The sequence below is a fragment of the Oryzias latipes genome, chromosome 3 (assembly GCF_053564925.1).
Source record: "Oryzias latipes strain Hd-rR chromosome 3, Olatipes_Hd-rR_3.1".
Classification (NCBI taxonomy): domain Eukaryota; kingdom Metazoa; phylum Chordata; class Actinopteri; order Beloniformes; family Adrianichthyidae; genus Oryzias; species Oryzias latipes.
Window position 1 is genome coordinate 6,927,750 of NC_136239.1, and position 16,337 is coordinate 6,944,086.

At 42.3% G+C, this 16,337-nt stretch overlaps 1 protein-coding gene across 8 annotated transcripts in view; it reads left to right on the forward strand.

Annotated features, from left to right (window-relative positions):
• vps13c (vacuolar protein sorting 13 homolog C) overlaps positions 1-16,337 on the forward strand; it is a 78,856-nt gene that overhangs the window by 1,527 nt on the left and 60,992 nt on the right. For 5 of the 8 annotated variants that reach the window (XR_013654794.1, XM_078944186.1, XM_078944189.1 and 2 more), the window contains exons 2-10: positions 7,381-7,424; positions 7,981-8,023; positions 9,109-9,204; positions 10,557-10,658; positions 12,164-12,226; positions 12,990-13,064; positions 15,575-15,684; positions 15,777-15,836; positions 15,922-15,981. Coding sequence is in view for 7 of the 8 variants with exons in the window: in XM_078944186.1 (XP_078800312.1) it covers positions 7,381-7,424; positions 7,981-8,023; positions 9,109-9,204; positions 10,557-10,658; positions 12,164-12,226; positions 12,990-13,064; positions 15,575-15,684; positions 15,777-15,836; positions 15,922-15,981 (653 nt within the window). In the remaining variant the exon portion in view is untranslated. The remainder of the gene's footprint in view (positions 1-7,380; positions 7,425-7,980; positions 8,024-9,108; positions 9,205-10,556; positions 10,659-12,163; positions 12,227-12,989; positions 13,065-15,574; positions 15,685-15,776; positions 15,837-15,921; positions 15,982-16,337) is intronic. The other 3 variants (XM_078944188.1, XM_078944190.1, XM_078944187.1) reach the window with 2 other exon arrangements.

A 16,337-nucleotide genomic window follows, 5' to 3' on the forward strand; every position in this document is an offset into this window, starting at 1 on the left:
CCTGATCTGTATGTCCACACCAGACCTGTATGTCCACACCAGACCTGTATGTCCACACCAGACCTGTATGTCCACACCTGACCTTTGTCCAAACCTGACCTGAATGCCCACACCTGACCTGAATGCCCACACCAGACCTGTATGTCCACACCTGAACTGTATGTCCACACCTGACCTTTGTCCAAACCTGACCTGTATGTCCACACCTGAATGCCCACACCTGACCTGTACGTCCACACCTGATCTGTACGTCCACACCTGATCTGTACGTCCATACCTGACCTGTACGTCCACACCTGACCTGTACGTCCACACTAAACCTGTATGTCCATATCTGACTTGTGTGCCAGTACCTGACCTGTATGTCCACACCTGACCTGTATGTCCACACCTGATCTGTGTGCCAAAACCTGACCTGTACGTCCACACCTGACCTGTACGTCCACACCTGACCTGTATGTCCACACCTGACTTGTGTGCCAATACCTGACCTGTATGTCCACATCTGACCTGTACGCCCACACCTGATCTGTGTGCCAAAACCTGACCTGTATGTCCACACCTGACTTGTGTGCCAATACCTGACCTGTATGTCCACATCTGACCTGTACGCCCACACCTGATCTGTGTGCCAAAACCTGACTTGTATGTCCACACCTGACCTGTATGTCCTCACCAGACCTGTATGTCCAACCAGACCTGTATGTCCACACCAGACCTGTACGTCCACACCTGACCTTTGTCCACACCTGACCTTTGTCCACACCTGACCTTTGTCCACACTTGACCTGAATGCCCACACTTGACCTGTACGTCCACACTTGATCTGTATGTCCACACCAGACCTGTATGTCCACACCAGACCTTTGTCCAAACCTGACCTTTGTCCACACCTGACCTTTGTCCACACCTGACCTTTGTCCAAACCTGACCTTTGTCCACACCTGACCTGAATGCCCACACCTGACCTGAATGCCCACACCAGACCTGTATGTCCACACCTGAACTGTATGTCCACACCTGACCTTTGTCCAAACCTGACCTGTATGTCCACACCTGAATGCCCACACCTGACCTGTACGTCCACACCTGATCTGTACGTCCACACCTGATCTGTACGTCCATACCTGACCTGTACGTCCACACCTGACCTGTACGTCCACACCAAACCTGTACAGGGGTTGACATAGCCCAGAAATTTGCACTGGCCCACAGGGCCAGTAATTTTTGAAAGTTACTGGCCCGACACCGCGCACAGCGAGACCCGCCGCTCCGCAGGTGCTTGCAACTTTAGGGGGGTCCGGGGGCATGCCCCCCTGGAAAATTTTAATATGGTGCAATTTGGTGCATTCTGGTGACATCTAGCACTTATTTATACACTTTTCAATGACTAAAAATAGAGCATATCAAATTTAAATCTGCTCTTGTCTGTTTCAGATGTTTTGAAGAGAGCACTGCAGTGTAGTAGGAAACACTAGTTAAGAAGTTTTCATGCTGCTTCTAATCACTGCTATTTCACATTTGTTCCTAATCAATAGTTAAGAATTTTTATTGACTTTTTTGCCCTGACTGCCTTAAGGTTCTGCTTTTTGTTACTGTTGCAAAGTTACATTTACTTTTTAGTTACTTTAGTTACCTAATTAAATTAAATAATTGAAAAATTAAATACAATTAAATTACTGAGATCATTCAGCTAACTAGAAATACTTACTGCTTTCAGTGTTGTAAAGAAAAACAAAATTAAGTAGTTTGACCTTATACTCCATTTGAGTCTGAGATCCAGGTATTTTGAGTTGCCTTTGATTCTTTGACATTCAGCTTAAAGCTTAGTGCATACAGTTTCATCTTTAATGCATTCATTAAATATCTTGCTGTCCATAGCACTAATTCCACCCGTCACTCCATCTAACATATTCCTATCTATTCCTGCCATGTCTTCCACATCTCTGAGATGCTTCAGTCTCTCTTCAGTGACGGTGTTGGATTTATGATCATCGCGGTGAAAAACCACCAGGGGGCGCGCTGATATGTGTGTCAGTTTAAATATATCTGCCTAAAATGTAATAATAACCCACTGGCTTGTTCCTTCGTTGTTGCTGTTTAACATTGTTTAGTATTGAATTGTTACATTCAATAAAGTTTGGAAAAAAAATTGAGTGAGCGCGTGCCGCGTGGTGCTCGGCAGTTACAGCAGCGCGCGCAGGCGGGAGAGGAGGAGAAGAGTGATAAAAGGTTTCCCATAGAAACCCTTGAAGTCTGAACACAGGACTAGCAGAAAACGTGAATTATAAAGACGAGGTAAATCTACACGTTTTCGCAAAATATACTTTACTGTAAAAGGTGAAAAATGTATTAATTGTTAGATATTTTAGTGGCCCGAGCGGACAAGTAAAAAATAAAGTCTTGTGGTCCGTACTGCTCGAAAAACAGGACCGGGCCAGCGGACAAATGGCTATGTCGAGCCCTGCTGTATGTCCATATCTGACTTGTGTGCCAATACCTGACCTGTACGTCCACACCTGACCTGTACGTCCACACCAAACCTGTATGTCCATATCTGACTTGTGTGCCAATACCTGACCTGTATGTCCACACCTGACCTGTATGTCCACACCTGACCTGTACGTCCACACCTGACCTGTACGTCCACACCTGACCTGTACGTCCACACCTGACCTGTACGTCCACACCAAACTTGTATGTCCATATCTGACTTGTGTGCCAATACCTGACCTGTATGTCCACACCTGACCTGTATGTCCACACCTGACTTGTGTGCCAATACCTGACCTGTATGTCCACATCTGACCTGTACGCCCACACCTGATCTGTGTGCCAAAACCTGACCTGTATGTCCACACCTGACTTGTATGTCCACACCTGACCTGTATGTCCTCACCAGACCTGTATGTCCTCACCAGACCTGTATGTCCACACCAGACCTGTACGTCCACACCAGACCTGTATGTCCACACCAGACCTGTACGTCCACACCTGACCTTTGTCCAAACCTGACCTTTGTCCACACCTGACCTTTGTCCACACCTGACCTGTATGTCCACACCTGACTTGTGTGCCAATACCTGACCTGTATGTCCACATCTGACCTGTACGCCCACACCTGACCTGTATGTCCTCACCAGACCTGTATGTCCTCACCAGACCTGTATGTCCTCACCAGACCTGTATGTCCACACCAGACCTGTATGTCCACACCGGACCTTTGTCCAAACCTGACCTTTGTCCACACCTGACCTGAATGCCCACACCAGACCTGTATGTCCACACCAGACCTTTATGTCCACACCTGACTTTTGTCCAAACCTGACCTGTATGTCCACACCTGAATGCCCACACCAGACCTGTATGTCCAAACCTGAATGCCCACACCTGACCTGTACGTCCACACCTGACCTGTACGTCCACACCTGATCTGTACGTCCACACCTGATCTGTACGTCCACACCAGACCTGTATGTGCACACCAAGGTTATTATATTTAACGAAAACGAACGAAAAAACTAAAACTAGAACTGAAAAAACATTTTCGTTAACTGAAATAAAAATAAAAACGAAAGTTTTTAAAAAAACGAAAACTAACTAAAAGTGTTTGTTGTGTGAATAAAACAAACTGAAACTAAATAATATTAACCCCAAAAAATACTTAGTTTTCGTCTTTGTTAATACATAAGTCTTTTGGGTTGAAATAAAATCTATTTACTTCACGCTGCTGGTTTTACTGTGTATTTGACCCCTACGGCATCACGTTGTCTGTGACGTTACATGATGTCTGTCAGACACTGCCGGCTAGCGTGGTCATAGACATTTACATGAGCGTGATGGCTGCATTAAAAGTTGGGAGAAAGCGGGAGAGTCCTATTTGGGACTTTTTTGAATATAACGGCGTCGAAAACTAAAGTAAGTGCCTTGTAGTCGAAGTAGGAGACAAAATTTGTGGAACGCTCCTCAAAGGGAAAAACCCTACGAATATAAAAGTACATTTACAAGCGCACACAAAAACGCAAATCAACAGGACCTAGACAAGCTAGCCTGTCGCCCGCCCTCCACCGAAAAAGAAGCGAGAGCAGGTAACGTAATGCTGTTATCGGCTGTTGTATTTTGATTTAAGGATGGTTGTCCTTGTGTCCTCTGAATAAGTGTTTCAAAATGTATCTTTGATTGAGTTTTTATTATACAATACTTATTCTGGTGATTTTGAATCATGCACCTGACAAATATCCTAATTTACAAAAAAAAAAAAAGAAAAAACTAAAACTAACACTAAAACTAATAAAAACTAAACTAAAACGAATCAATTTCAAAAAATAAAAACTAATAAAAACTAGTAAAGCTGCCTCTAAAAACTAATTAAAACTAAATAAATTTAAAAACAAAAATTCAAAACGAAATAAAAACTAAAACTAATGAAAAATCAGAAACTATTATAACCTTGGTGCACACCTGACTTGTACGTCCACGTGCGGTGAGTTGATGGCTGGTGAGGCACAGACTCCTTTGGAGTCAGCTGTACGATTGGAATAACTGAATATTTCCACATTCATTCAACAGCAGGTAACAGCATATAAGATACAAACAAGAACATATTTGTCCTACAGAGAATATTTCTTTTAAAGACATGGATAGAACACTCTACACCAGGGGTAGGGAACTTTTTTGGCTGAAAGAGCCACAAACGGCACATATTTTTAAATGTAATTTCGAAAGAGCCATACAATATTGTATTGTCCCTTTCCCACAGTGAGGCACGGAGACTTAACCTCTTTTAAGGTTCTTTATTCTGGTTACTGTCGACCAGGGGTTGGCAATTATTTTAACTCACGGGCCACATTGGGTTCTAAAATTCAATGGAAGGGCCGGACCAGGAGCAGATGTGTGGAGTGAGGATGATATAACATGGAATGTAGATGAAAACAACTGGGTTGAAAATAATATTCTAAAACAGAATATTCTAGAGTTTTTAGTTTAAAACTTTTGTTCCCATTTTAGATCTCTTTTTATTGTGAAGCCCTTTGGTACCTTCAAGGAGTTGTAAAGTGCTGTATGAATAAAGTTTCATTCATACACAACACTTTTATTAAAATATATAACATTACTTATGAAATAAAACAATGACCAAATAACACTCTCTATGATTTTCAAAGACAAAAATTCAGGAAAAATATACTGATACATTAAAAAAAACAATAAATGCTCAATCCTCTTCTGTCATAATCCTAAATAAGACTTTGAGGGCTGCAGCTCCTCACGTCTCAGTTTGTGCAGCTGCGCTGTGTCCTGCGTGTCTGTTTCTCATCCAGTAATAATGAAAAAGGAAATGTCAATGTCTTCTGTTGCAGCTAAGCATGTATCTGCGTTACCTTTTCACCAGTACAGAGTTCTCTCGTTTATTGCAGGAGTTACGTTCTAAAAAGAACCACGATGGGTGAAATCCACGGTGTCTGATTACAGACGTTTATGGCAGAAAAACTCCTCACTACATACTTTCTACACTTTTCTCAGACACCCATGAACATTTTCACACTTTTCTCTTGTTTAAATTATCACACCTTCATAGAAATTAGGTTCAGGATCTTAGAGTGAAAACAAAGATCTGATCGATCACAGATTTCTGATCTGAAGGAGCTCTGCATTTCTGTATAGGAGACACAGCCTGAGATTGATTGACAAGATCTCCAGCCAATCAGGACACAGAACAGGGGTGTACTGTTTAAAAAAGGCAGCATGATCGCTCGAAAAGAACAAGCTAAACTGGGAAAGATGAACTGTGACGTAAAAAGGGAAGGGTGTCTTCTGTTCTAGCTAGCATGCTAACATTGGAGAACATTGTTTATAATGAATGGCGATTAGTTTTTCATGCAACATCTTTTTAACATCTTTTTTCAGTAGCAGCTATTGGTGGAGCTCATCTGACTGTGCTGGCGTCCTCCGATTACATAAAGTACACGTTTGATCTTTTAATATAGTAAAAGATTTGAAAAACATGAAAAACTTACTGTTAACTTCAAAACTGGTCTGTTGACATAAGACTCTGAGTCATTCGGTAGCCAATGAGCTTCTGGATATCAGGGATGTCCCGCCTCCCCTCCCCTTGACTGACGTGACGCTGATTTTACGTGTCGACAGGTTTTAGAATCAAACCGCAAAAAATAAAAGCGCAACTCAAAAAAATAAAAGCGCGACTCAAAAAAAAGCATTTCAAAATAAAAGCGCAACTCAAATGGACGACTTCAGAATGATGAGAAAACAAATCGGTAGCTGAGAAACATGATTGTGCTTTGGGTTATAGCTTTTGGTTGCAAATTGTGGGTTTTGGTTTTCAATTTATGCATTTGGATTTGCGGTTTTACCCAATACTTTAGGCGCTGAATTGACACCATAGACATGATCGTTTATATCAAACGCCAAAATTGCAGATTCAGACACTTTCCCCTTAGAATATCAAAGCAATAGAACCTGACTCATCTGTCTAAACTGACAGTGAAGTGTTCGTTAACAGTAAAATAGAAACCAATCGCTCAACTGTTAGTGTGTTCATGTGCTACATGCATGAACATCCTAGTTCAACCTGTCAGCCCACATTCTTCGTACTGCCTCCCTCACTTTAGGCCCCGCCTTCTCGCTGCTCATGGAAAATCCCCTGTTGGCATACATCTCTGAACACATGTACCATCGAGTCACCAACAGCAGTGCTTCAGCAGCTAGGAGAACTAAAAGGAGGTCCAAGAAGCTCCAAACAGATTTGCTGTTTGAATGAAAAAGCTCAGCATTTTGGTCTCAGTTCCCTGATTGGACACCTGGCTGTTATCACCCGAACAGCTGGAATTAGTATTGGAATGTGGAGACTGAGCTGATATTGCTTCACATCCAGTTTGTGAAGTTATTTGTCAGCAGAAACAGTATGCACCTGTTTAGAACCTGCAGAAAAAGTGCATGATGCTAAAGTTTCTTGCTAGCACTTTGAAGTGTTCTCCCAGGTTGTTTTGTCCCCTGGAAGGAATGTGTTTATTTAGGTCTTTGTCTATTCAGTGGGAATTAAAACGCGCTGGTTATAACATTTCTGCACACGCTGCTAATATCCACTCTGGGTGTCATGTTTAAAGGCTTCTGCCTTTCGCAAAAACTCTAAATGCATCACAAAAACTCCAGAAACAAAGTGAGAAGCAAGAGGAAAAGCAGGACTTGGAGGTCGTTGTTTCCTTTGTTCTCTCCCACAAAGCTGCAGAATCACGTTGGAGTCGTGTGTCAACAGTTTTAGAGAGGAGCGCACATACTCAGTGATGATCAGTCCCTCTTTATTGTCTAACCTCTGGGGGGGGGGGGGGTTGATGTTCTCACTCATTTTGCTCCTGTTTTTTACAGGAAATGTTGTCCTGGAGAACCTGAAGGTGAAAGAAAATGCTCTGGTAAGTCCTGAACATCACTAAAGCCTTGACCAGGTTCATGGTTTGTACTACGCCAAAATAAAGAACTTCCTTTTGGTCAACAAAGTCCTTTTTTATTCTTGAACAAAAGCCTGTTCACCCTCTCTACACACAAACCATCACATAAATTTCCCCCCCGATCATGTGATATTTCTAAAACAACCCCCCTGGATCCTTACCCCCTCCATTCCCTGCTCGTCAGACATTACATGACTGCTCAGCACTCCTGTGTCAGACCTGTTATGTTGGGTTTTGGACAGGTCTGGTTCCCTTCAGATCAGGCATCTTTTTCTCCTGAGACTAGGGATTTTGACAGTGTTCAGCCCAGATCCCATTCTTTAATTCCTGCTCAGACTGGAATCTGAAACGTAAACAAACATGATCTTCATCAGAGCATTGAGGTTTGTTCTCTTTCCTCATCCAGACCAGACACTGAAGATCCACCGGAGATCAGAGTTCAAACAGTGCGCTGTTTCTTGCATTGACTTTTTTTAATGTTTGTTAAAACTGAAGCGGCTTTGATGTGTTTGTGTTCCAGAGCGAGTTTGATATTCCCTTCAAGGTGAAGGCTGGTCAGATTGGTGAGTAATGTTTTCCATAACTGTGTACCTTTTGAGGTTTTAGGGCCAAGTCAGAGCAAGGACTCATCTTTTGTTTCTACGAGTTGAAATAGACACACAGGGGCATTTATTAACACCCCACATCAACCCAACTGTCTGCTTGCTTTAACACAGACGCTGAACCATTCACTGTAACGAACAACATCCTTCAGACACTTTTTGTACCTGTAGATCCTGCATAGTTCATATACCAAAACTAAAACAAGGGCTGTCAAGTTGTTGCATTAATTGCGACTAATTCATGACAGACAAATTAGTGCGTTCATTTAAAAAAATGAAAAAATAATGCATTGGATTTATATGCACTTTTCCAAACTCTCAAGCTACATACACACCCGTCATTTGACGCACGTTCGAGAACGCCCACTTAGCCCATGATGTTCACACTGGATACCATGGGCTAAATGGGCGGACCGGTACCGGTCCATGGCCCGGGGTTGGGGACCGCTGATCTAAGGAACACAGAGATGAAACTTTTTAATGAGTGCCTGGATGGCGCAGTTGGTTGCTTGTATGTCTGGTGCAAAGGAAACCAGGGTTTGATTCCCAGTGGGTGCGATGTGCTTCACCCACTGTGGGTCCTTGAGTCTCCCTGCGCCGGTTCCTAGCCTGGATAAAATACAGTGTTGTGTCAGGAATGGCATCCAGTGTAAACATTTCTGAAAAACCACTTGTGTGGACCAGTTTTTACCATTCATACCTGTCTTTATTTTAGCCACTGATCTTTTGGAGGAAAAAATATTTATAGTTTCAAATAAGGTCTGGAGAGGATAACAATACTCACTACCTTTGAAGAAAAGGTTTGTGGTAAAAAACAGAGAAGGGTAGTTCCTGGAAATCCAAACCCAGGTGGTCCAACAGGATCTGCTCCATTTTCATGTCGTCATGTCTCCTCCAGATGCCTTAGTCGTGCTCCTGGGGGTTCAGAGGGCAAAAGTGTTGATCCACTGAAGGTGGTTCCTGCAGAGCATGAGCCTGCTGATGTCATAGTGACATCATCACAGGTCGGCTCCAGGGGGCAGCTCTAAAACTTGTATGTGTTTCAGCGAGGCTGACCCTGAAGATCCCGTGGAAGAACCTCTACAATGAAGCGGTGGTTGCCTCCATGGAAGGGCTGTACCTGCTGGTGGTTCCTGGAGCCAGTAAGCTACACCCTCTAAATCAGTGTCTGCTAACGCCACTCATGGAATCCGTTCTTCTCAACTGGATCTGCACATTTATTGACGTGGTTAATGCTTGCTAAAAGGCTTAAGTGCTAAACAGTTCTTTACCTTTCTATATGTTTTCTTCTACTTTTATAAACATAAAGAATAGATTAAGAATTTACATTTATTTCCATAAAAATGTAAATCTATCATAAAACAAGTTTTTATGTCATGCATAAAATGTTGAGATAAATGTCTTACATTCAATTTAAAAGTGACATTGACTAAAATAGAAAATTCTTGATTATTTTCAAACTTGCTTTTAAAAAAACAACCAGTAATGTAATTTTAGTGTTTGTAAAGCTTCTATAGATTCTTCTATTCGTTCTCTTGTACTGCATATCTCATGCAGTACTGTCAAAATGCTAAGTGCAGTCTGACATTCCTATCTTTCTCTCCAAAACCTGAGCATGAGCTGCTTCTCAGACATTAAATCCTGATCCTTTTCCCCTTTCTCACTCACAAAGAGAACTTTATCATATCCTGTTTCACTGTGTCCCGCTCATTTGCCGATTATCTTTATTCACTTCTGCTCCCTGGAACCTCACCGTTGCACTTGAGTTCCTCTTCATTCCTTTATCCCTTCTTTGGTGCGGTCCCACCTCCACCTTGACCTCCTCTGTCACACTTACAGAACATCTCACCACTGTCCTCCAGCTCTCGTCCATGTCCTGAGCATCTCCAGCGTTCTTCTCTGCTGCTCCAGACTTCCTCCTCCAAACCACAGTTCTTCTCTCTGGATCCTGTAATAGACTTTCTCTAGAGCTAGAAAGATGCAATGCAGCTTCTCTGTTATTCTCCAGAAACCTCCTCAAAGCAAAGATTGCATCTGTCTCTGCGTGAAACCAAACTGTTCTGCACAAATATCCTTCTGACATCAGTCTGGCTTCCTCTTTCTCATATTTCATTATGACTCATCATCTTTATTCCTCTATAAATTATCTGCACGTCTCCCTTCTTTTCAAAATGAAACCAGAACTCTATTACTCTATTCTTCTCATCTTGGCTTTCGTTTCCTGTCTTTTCTGACAAACACTTCTTTCTCCCGTCCTTCTTCCATCAATGGCCATCCACTTTCCTCCCTGTACCTCTGCAGCACTGGTGTTGGTCATTGTTAATCCAGGCCATGACTGATCCAGTGTGAAGGTTCTGCTGCTTCGTAGAGTCTTCCTTCCTAAACGGCAGCAAAAGCTCTTTACAAGCTAAAGGCTGAGCTTGAGAACCAGTCTATGAGTTCTTTTCTTGTCTTCATGTCATGTTCACTTGTTGCTGTTTTACTGTCTCCTCAGCTGTGAAGTACGATGCAGCGAAGGAGGAGCGCTATCAGCAGGAGGCGAAGCAAAAGGAGCTGCGGCGCATCGAGGAGGTGCTGCAGGTGGCCACCAGCAGAAGTGAGTCCAGTTAACCTGCTTCACTTTTATGCTTTTCTGTCTTCCTTCTTTTCGGTCTTTTTTCAGCTTGTGGATGCTTGATAGTGTGCTTTTCCTGACCTTTAGCTCAGACTGACAGCAGCCTCTGAAAAGTCACTTTTTTTTCAGACTCACATAGTCTATGTGTGGTGCAGACCTGTAACAGTCAAGTGTTTTGTCTGAGAAATGCTAAAATTGTATACACTCATACGAGGGTGTCCAATAGGTGACATGGAGACCCCTTATCCTGATGTTTTACCATTTATTCTGGTCCTTGCTACTTCTAAGTGGTAGAACACACCTGATCCAGGTGATCAGCAGCAGGTGGGCCGACTCATCGGAAAACCAAACAGAACATCAGCCTTCCAGGTCTGGGATTGGACGTCCCTGGGCTCATGTCAGTAGTAGTGTAAATCAATCCCAGGCTCAGCCACGCCTTTACTAATTCCCTTTGCGCTGCCCACTTACTGCAGTGACGGAGAGAAGATGACAGGAGCAGAACCATTAGAACCCCTGACATATTGATTAAAGACCCACTTTAATGAAAATTGTGTTTATGGTGTCTCTAACATGTTCCTGTAGCATGTTTCTCATGATGGAGGACATGAAAGTTAAGACACCTACACCTAAAGAAAATGTTTGAAAAAGCTTGTAGTGGTTACGTACATACTACAATCGTTAGTCACAACCCCCCTGCTCTGCTCCATTCTGATGCATTCACTTGCAGACAGATAGATCCCTGAACGTCTTTGTTTTCCTCGTCTGATCTGGATCCTGGATCAAAACTGTATCTCTGGATAGCTCTGATATTACTTGCCATTTTCTTGCACAGCTAATGTTAGGTTGGGGTTGTGAGGGGCTGTAAGCTAATGGGAGAGAGTGTTATCAAAGGGATGATGGGGAAATGTGGTGCAGGCTTACGCTCCTTCAACAGTCCCGCCCACATTTCAGAGATTAATTTCTGCTGCTCTGCAGAATCTCTCCTACAAAACGACATAGGTTTTTATATTTTGGCTAAAATCGGCATAACTATGATGCAAAGACCATTGGGAACGCTTTGACAATATATCAGCAGATGATTGGAATGAAACTTAGAGATTTTGAAAATGTAAATAATCCAGTTTAGGTCAGTGAATTAGATCGTTCCAAATGAACCAAAATTGACTCAATCGTATGAGCAACCAGAAATTATGATGTGAATCGAATTGTTGTTGAAATGAATCATTACACCCCTGTCATCTACTGATCAAACTACTCAAAGGAAAGGAACGAAAAGTCTCTGTAGATCAGCAGGAAATGTGAGGTCTTTAGCTGAAGAGACGAAGCAGGTTCAGTCACATCAGCACAATGGATCAGGAACTGTCAAAGCGATCTTTGCAGATCAGTTTCAGGAAACATGGGTGACCACATCTTGTCTTGCTAGTGTGTGTGTGTGGATACGTGCTCTAACTTGCTGTTCTTCCTATTCATGCTGCGTTTGCTGTCAGCGTCTAACACTGGAGATGTGCTCTTCGATCTGGAAAGTGTTGTTTACAAGGAGCCCGGCAAGGGTAAAATACACAAAAACCTACACACACCTCAGCCCCGAACTCCTAACTGGGCCCAGCATCTGCATCTGTTTAGGACCAAAAAGTATCAGCTGTCGTCATACATGCAGACGCAACTGAAAGCTGACGAGAAGCAGGGAGGAGCCTTATCAGGCACAATACCACATTCAAATACCACATTCAGTTCACTGCACTGGTAAACATTTTATTTCAGGGTTAGACACCAAACTTTTATTCTCGTACGATACTAACATAAAAGTCCTATATATTTATTTATATATATATATATATATATATATATATATATATATATATATATATATATATATATATATATATATATATATGTGTGTGTGTGTATATATATGCGTGTATATATATATATATATATATATATATATATATATATATATTACAGGACATACACTGTAAATTCTTTATTAAAAGTACAACAAAGGGATAAGAAATATGCTGAATTATAACATTTTGAGGGGGGTTAAAACAAGACACGTATTTGTGTTACAGCTACTGTGGTTGGTTAAAATGGGAAATTTATCCTTTGAAACGTGGGGGTGGGGGTCGGCGGCGGGGGGGATGGGGTGTTGATGAGTGAAATAAAGAGTCGCTGGTTCTTCCGTGTGTCCCTGAAAACTAAGTGTAAATTGTCAGGAGAATGAGAGGGTGCTGCTGCTTCTCTGCTGTCTCTCTCTGTTTTGGGCTTCTCTGTCTCTAACTGCTGCTGTGTCTCTCTTTAATGCTGCCAAAGTCCAAAAAGGACGTAAAAAACTCAAAAAGCATAAAAAAGGTTTGAAGAAGTTGAAACGCCATGAAAGCAAAGCAGGTGAGTTTCAAGCTTATGATTGCATGGATGAAGACATTACTAGATGGAGATGTATTTTGATGAATGGACAGATGACTGTGGAGGATTAATGGATGGATAGATGATGTGAGAGAATGATGGATAAGGGGATATATAGATGGATGGATGGATGAATGACTGGACAAATGGAAGAATTGAGGGCTGGATGACTAAATGGATAAATGGATGGACATATGTGTAGATCAGGGGTCTCAAACTTGCGGCCCCCGCCTTATTATAAAAGTTTAATATTAGTCCGTCCCGCCAGTTTATATAAATGACACTTAATCAGTGTTGTGCGCGGAGCTGACTAACCAACCAATCACAGTGGGGTATATGACTCTTGGGGGCGTGACATTGAAGGGTTCTCGTGCGCGGCTGTGACTGCAGCCCACCGCTCCCCCAGGAGATGGGTCGCTGAGGAGAATAAATGTTCCACACCTACATGCATGACAGCTAATGGGGCTTGAAATTTAAACACGTGCGAGGAACGACATGTAGTCTTAGACAGACTTAAAATACGTGAGGAAAATGCAACGATGGACGTGTTTGAGAACAGGACGTTGTGCTTAACATTCAATTTAGTTTTGATATGCCTCTTCCCCTTAGTATGATCTGTGTTATTATATCTTCTATATTTATTTTAATGTTTGGTAATGTATGTACCGGTAGACTTTTTTTAATCAATAGGTATTTTAAATGATTTTAATTGTTCACTCAACTACAAAAACCGTCAGGACAACGTTTCCCATAATGCATTGTTTTGTAGTCATCAGGGCAGCTTTCAGTCAGCACAGTACTATATTTCCAGCTGTGTTCGCATAGGTTGGCGCCTTGCTCCCGCCCCTTTCTGGTGATATTTTTGTGATGATTGACAGGTGATGTTGGAGCAAAAGCAAAGACATACGTCACACACCAGGTGATCTGTGCAGCGTTGCGTCCACCTGGGTGATCTCAAACACGCTTATTGTGCATCTTGGCTGCACTTAGTTGGTGTCGCCAACATGAATTTCCATCAGTTTTTGGAGCCTTTCTCAGATCTCAGGTATCCATTGTTCTGATCTCCAGTGAACAGCGGCCGTTCTTTTATGAACCACAGTTTTAATGCAACTATGAAAATATAGGAGTGGCTGACCGGCTGCTCAACAATAACTTGTGACCAGTGTTTAAATTTGGAAAAAGTCATTAGAAAGAAAATCCAAAAATGGTTACTGACTTTTGTTTCTCCTTTACTGATTTGTGGTTTATAAAGTAAAAAGAAAAGAAAACATTCAACACAGACTTAAAATTGGGAGCACATCCTCTCCAACTTTTCCACCTTAAATTTCAATAAGTCCAAGTCCAGTCCAGATTTACTGACAATCATCTTCAAGCCACACTGAGGGTCTCAGCTGTTTGGGAGGAAGCAGATAAGTGTCCATCAGTAAGAAGAAGACAAGAGAAGCCGTGATCAGAAGAACCATTGATGGACTTGCAGAACTGTAAAATTTGAGTCTTTGTGTTTAATCGTTATAATTCAAAAGTGTTAACTGAACTGAGTTAATAAGAATGTTTAAATCCGAAACAGGAGATATAGAACACTAAATAAGCAGAGAGTATTACTTATTTATTTCCTCATTGATTTTTTTCTATTTACGTATTTCATATTATTTGAATGAGAGTTTCATAAGTGCATTTTGTACAGAAAACGGTTCATAGTAGAGTATAGTGATAGTATAGTATATGTTCCATACAAATGTACTGGCACAAGTTGTGTGTTAAAGTTGTGACCCAGCCTGAGCTAGACCCTGCCTTCAGTGGCCCCCAGGTAAATTGAGTTTGGGACCCCTGGTGTAGATGGATGAAGGAACACATGGATGAAGGAGTGTATAGATGGATGGAGGGATGGAATGACATGAAGGTATAGTTTTATGGGTGGTGGGATGTGTTTGATGAATGGTTGTTATGGTTACGTGAAGGGCTGTGGGAATAGAAGGGGCGGATGGTTGAAGGTAAGAGTTGCCGGTTGGATGGATAAAGTGGTTGATAGATGGATGGATGGAGAGAAAGACAGATGCATGTAGGATTTTCTGGATGTATTGATGGATTGATAGTTGGGATAGTTAGGTGAAAGGTTGGATGGTCAGATAGATGAATGCAGGAGTTTATGGACGGATTGGCAGAAGGTATGAGCTTATGGATGAATCTAGGGATATTTAGGATAGAAGCATGGCTGTGTTGATGGATGGATGGCTAATACGGTTAGATAAAAAGGATGTGTGGATGGATAGATGGATGAGTGACACCCTCAGATACAACGTTGGTCTGAAATTCTAGATTAAATTCCAAAGATTGTTGTTGAACAAAGCGTCTTCTTTTTAGTAAACGCTGTGTTGTACCTTTTTTGGAAGATTTTGGTTCTCTGAGGATACAGACCTCCAGGTCTTAGACACCCCCCACCCCCTCCCGTTCAGGTGTTAGATCGCTCCTTTTAAAGTTCCTGGTTGTTTCAGACACTCCTAAGGCAGAGAAGAAGGACACATTTGTGGAAAAACTGGCCACTCAGGTGATCAAAAACCTGCAGGTGAAGATCAGCAGTATCCACCTGCGCTATGAAGATGATGTGAGTACTGACCAAGGTTCTGACTGTAATGCTCACAGCTTTGGGGTCGAAACAGTGAGTCATCAGTAGACCTGTTTAATGATCTGTTTCAGCTGTCAGACCCACAGCGCCCCCTGTCCATAGGACTCACACTGTCGGAACTGAGCCTGCAAGTACGACCTTCTACCGCCATGCACTCATGACCTCACACGGGTGAAAGAGCTGCTTACCTGTACTTGTTTTGTTTTTATCTTTTAGACCACAGATGAAAACTGGAAGTCTTGCATCTTAAACGAAGCAGCAAAGATCATTTACAAGGTGAGGAACCTCACCTGCTTTCTTGCAGCGCTTTGAAGACCTGAGGCAAATGATGCAGAAAAACGTCTATTACAGCAGAATTGGATCGATCATCAAGTCCATAAAGATTCAACTTAAGTGTCCAGCTTCAAACGTCCGAGTTTTTTTGCCTTAAGGGAACATGATGACATATTGTACCTGGAGCAAAGGGCAATCAAACGCACTTGTGGAACCTGTCATCACAATCCCATCCCTGTCCTCCATCACTCCAGCCTGCTGCACATCCTTCCATCTTTGTTTCTCTGCCTCACCTGCACACATCCACCTCTCCCTCTTTCACCTGCAGTCTGATGCATCGTAATCTGAGAGACAAGAAA